This window comes from Centruroides sculpturatus, unplaced genomic scaffold, assembly GCF_000671375.1.
Source record: "Centruroides sculpturatus isolate CEXI.00-Female unplaced genomic scaffold, Cexi_2.0 scaffold199, whole genome shotgun sequence".
NCBI lineage: Eukaryota > Metazoa > Arthropoda > Arachnida > Scorpiones > Buthidae > Centruroides > Centruroides sculpturatus.
The window spans coordinates 546,492-551,171 of NW_019384516.1; the positions used below are offsets into that span (position 1 = coordinate 546,492).

Sequence of the window (4,680 nt, forward strand, 5' to 3'; positions counted from 1 at the left end):
AAACTCAAATAAACATCTACATGTATAAAACAAAATGAATAATGTAGCTTCAAAAATAAATTATTTAATGAAAAATAGTAATAAGTGAATCATATAGATAATTCAAAGTAAAGTAAATGTAACTAGCTATGAAATCACTTAATATGAATGAATTTCTAAGGAATAAAGTAATCCTTATTTATAGTGAATCTCTAAGCTTCATTTGCATGCATTTTCTTAAAATATCTTTGATAAAATAATTTATATATATACATATATATATAAATTATTTATATATATATGTATTTACNTTAATATAACTTAAGGAAAAATGTTCTTATAAACGCAAACAACGCCACATCTTTTCATAATATTAGTTTTCTTTCTGGTTTTAACATTTCGTTTATATTTTACGTTCATTTCTGAGAACGGAAAAAATTTCCCTCTTTAGTTTATAATATGGAAATGTCTCGTTATATAATTTTTTTAGAATATTTAGAATTTATTATCTTTAGAAATGTGCAGTACAATACCGATTATAATGAATATAATATTTTGCAGTAGAATATTTGCATTGAGTGCTACTCTAAAAATTGGTTAAAAGATCAGATCCCGGTGTTTTCATCCATATTTAATGTGTTGTAAATGAAGCTGGCAAATAAGTGGAACTAAATCTCATCTAGCGATAAAGTTCATGCGCGCATCGCTCCATAATCTAAAGTTTTCTTTTAATTTTTTGTACAGTTATCGTGGTCGAATCGAGGTCTCTTCTCGCGCGATAAACTGAATAACATCCTTTTTATTATTTGTGAAGTTTTAATTAGTTTTACCCCTTTTCTGAATAAATAGTATATCCTTTTTTTCCCTACACGAAGTCTTTTTTCCTCGACTATCGTCGATTTAAAGCGCTCGACGATATAAGTGAGAAGGAAAAGGCGCATTTCACTCTCTCCTTTATCTTTATTACATAAGGAACATTTCGTCAGCATCGATTCCGAAGATTACCTGACGGAAAGCGAGAAAGTTGAGTCACGACGCCCCGGGTCAATCGGCCAGGTTAACAGGTGGCCGTAGAAGGGCGGTTCGACCGAGAAACGATCGGCATCGGTGCCACCACGCCCGAACTCGTAGCCCCGAGCGAGATGAAACGCGAGCCAAAAGACGTCGGCGGAAGACGACAAGTGGGCCAAGGTCGAAATCGAAATTTTCTACCACCTTCCGACGAGAAAATCGCGCCGCGAACGAGCGCTCGATTGGAGAAATGCTAGGCGGGATATATTATCCACATTTCATGCTATTGGTAAAAAAAAAAAATGGAAATTTTCCGGGGATCCGTAAGAGGAATATCCTAAAATCTCGGGTCGTCCCCTTCCAGCGATTATTGGAGAAAAGTGAAAACTACATTCGAAGAATCGATCCCTATTGTTCGCTGTCGAATTAACCGCGATTTTCGGAATTGTAATCGTATACTTTAGTAAAGTTTCCCGGCCGACACGCACGGCTGAAGGGGAACGGGGGAGGAGTACGGGTGTCGACGAGTTTGTCGGGCGACCAGTGATTGTCTCGGTCGAGCGTTGCGTAATGGTGTCGGGAGGGGTCAGAACGCCGATATAAGTGACCGGCTGTCCCGTGCCGGTCAGTACCTGTCTTTTGCAGGATGAAAATCTTCTTGCTACTCGTAGTGGCGGTGGCGGCTGTTTCTGCACAGCAAGGCCCTCCTCCAGCGGGTCCTAGAGGACCACCCCCGGTAAGTTCTCTCGTCATATTTATTTTAAGATTCCAAATATAGGCGATATAATTTGTTACTTAATAAGAATTAAATAAATTATCTTAATATTGTCCGTCGGAAGTAGAGAATCCTACGGAGAATTTTAATCCCGTAGGATATCCTAATGATGTAAGCTTGGACTCCATTGAGAATCTATATTACAGTTCACTTTATCTTTTCGATTGTTATCGACTTCTATTTAATTTGAATTTAATACTTGCTTTAATTATTTACAAATCTATCGCATAATTGACAAAATTTTCAATTTATTTAGTATATGATTTAATTATTTGTCGAGTGAAAAATAGTTAACTAGAATTATTTTCAGGAAGTCGACTGGGGAAAGTGTATTCAGTTGAAACCTTCTAACGAGGAAAAAGTAAGCATTTTCTATTTATTACTTACTATTCATCTATATTATTACATCTATGTAAGGAAGAACAACTGACTTCTAAATCTACGAATATACGGATTTAGAAATACATCTTTATTTAATTATGTTGACTGAAATTGATCTAGAGAATATTTTAATGAAATTTTCTGACACAGCTAAGGAATAGAATAGAAAAGAAAAACATTTCGTTAGTTATCCGCATGCAATCGGAAAGACGGATCGAAAACAATTACAGTGAATACACCTAGCTAGTATATAGGTTGGGAAAAACGAAAGAAAAGAAATGCAAAGAAAAACCGAATAGAAAACCTAATCTATTAAAGAATTAGATTATTCAAAAACTATCTGATAGAAGTAGAGCAATCGTTTTCTGCATTCTAATGAGCTGGAACTAGAATTTGCGTAGGCAGTTTTTTTATTTTCATTTTAGTTAGAACCTCTTTCGAATTTCGAATTATGTTCCCATTTCTTTAAGATAATATTTAACGGTGATCGGCGAATTAAATATTTAACTTCTAACAGTGAAAATTTAGCAAATGCGGGAACTCATTGGGATGATCAAAAAATAAATTGCTTAAAAATTAATAAGTCGAAAATGTTGCTAACTTTAAAATTTACCTTCTCATAAAACATGACAACAATTTCCTCTTTAGAATGAAAATTTCTTTCCTTTGCGTAAATTACAATCCTAAATGAGGTCCTCCAGAGTACGGTACCGATTATCCCCAATTAGTACAATTAACAATGATTTCAATATTGAATATTTTTATCAGGAACAAAAATCAAAACTGATCCAAGAATGCCTTAAAGAATATCCACCTCCTGCTGGTGAAGTAACTAGAGTAAGTAATATGTATTTAGTTATTTATTCATTACAATGTAGATGACCTAGTTTAATTTTAAATTAATTTTCCAACTGTTTTTTCAAATAATAGGAACAGATTGACGAACATAGAGACAAAATAGCTGATTGTGGTCTTAAGAAGGAAGGATGGGTAAGCATTCTCGATCTCTTAAGAATTTCTCATATAACAGTCCCTATATATTTATTTCTGTCTTCCAGTTGAACGATGACGGAAGTTACAAATTCGACAAAGCAGAAAAAGAACTTAAAGACAAGAAACTGGATAAACCGGTAAAATTGATGCGATTCTATCTAATGTTAAAGAATATCTAACTCTTTAAGAAATTGGTATACAATTTATTCGTAAAACAGGTCTAACTTCTTTTATTTTCGTTTAGATCGAAGAGAAAGTCATAAACAAACATAAGGATTGCCAAAAAGAGGCCGTAAGTTTGCGTATAATGTACCAATTACAATGAATTAATATTCAAAACTTAATACCTTTTTTGCTTATTTTGCAGGCTGAACGATTCCCTGGCAATCACGCTGAACAAATACAGATGTATCAGGCTTGCATGGATTTCCACATTTCCAAGGTAGACTCTTACTCGAATGTGTCCATAATAACTTTTATGGCATGATTCTGTCTCTCGTAACATTTAACTAATATTTTTATTAATATTGGTAGGAATGCGGTATCCAAGTAGCTAATCCACCCCCACCACCACCACCACCATCTCCTTAAGCATAAATTTAAAAACAGAGAGAAGCCCGGACCGGATCTTGCTTTAATTCTCAAAATTTAACGACTACGGTTTTCAATGTCAAAGTTTCAATCGACGGAATTAATTTTGTGTATATTTTGAACCGAAATGTACAGTAGTTTTTTATGTATAGTCGGTTGAACTACAATGTTAAATGTACAGCCGTCATTTTGATTTTGGTATTGTTAAAATAAAATTGTCTTTGTAGAAATATTTGCTTGGTTCTAGACATCATTATTTATATATCCTGTTATCATAAGATTTTCATTTACAGGGATTTATTTACTTATTTTGATTGTTTTCTACGTTTTATTCGCACAGAATAACTTTAACACTTTTGTGCAAAAATAAAAAAAAGCTAAATTCATACTCATCAATATCTAAAGGCAATCAACAAAAGATCGACTATAATTCTAGTTTTGAAAGGCTATCGATATTAATTCAGAGGTTTCCTTAGATCTATTGATAGATATAGAAAATCTCAGGGATCTAGAAAATCCAAGAGACAATGAGACAGTCAAAAAAAAAAATGTAAATTTATGACAATGATTTTGAAAATACATGAAGAGGAAATATTCGACCTTGGAATAAAAATACTACGTAGTAAAATCGAATTCTAATTAAAAAGATTTCATTTCATCTAGTAACTTTTGAATAAATTATTAGGCAAATATTTATCTTCCTTTGGCTTTGGTTACGTCAGTTTAGCCAAAATCCATTCTCTTTCCCCCTAACAAAGCCTCTCCCTTGCACATAATCAACTCGAGCCACAACTTGATTAAATTTAAAGTTGTATAAATTATAAAAATTCCATTCCACAGCACTGGTTATAGACGGACATATCAATTTTTTAGAAGACAATTAGCTTTACTTTCCCCGGCTGTTATGAAAAGTATGACGATTGATCAAAACTAATCTTCCACCAAAGATT

At 33.3% G+C, this 4,680-nt stretch overlaps 1 protein-coding gene across 1 annotated transcript; it reads left to right on the forward strand.

Annotated features, from left to right (window-relative positions):
- Positions 1-1,572: 1,572 nt before the first annotated feature.
- On the forward strand, positions 1,573-3,962 carry LOC111622563. The gene is made up of 8 exons (XM_023364972.1): positions 1,573-1,726; positions 2,076-2,126; positions 2,915-2,983; positions 3,077-3,136; positions 3,205-3,276; positions 3,384-3,431; positions 3,507-3,581; positions 3,674-3,962. Exons 1-8 carry the CDS (start codon positions 1,637-1,639, stop codon positions 3,728-3,730), a joined length of 522 nt encoding a protein of 173 aa, XP_023220740.1. The 5' UTR covers positions 1,573-1,636; the 3' UTR covers positions 3,731-3,962.
- Positions 3,963-4,680: the final 718 nt, after the last annotated feature.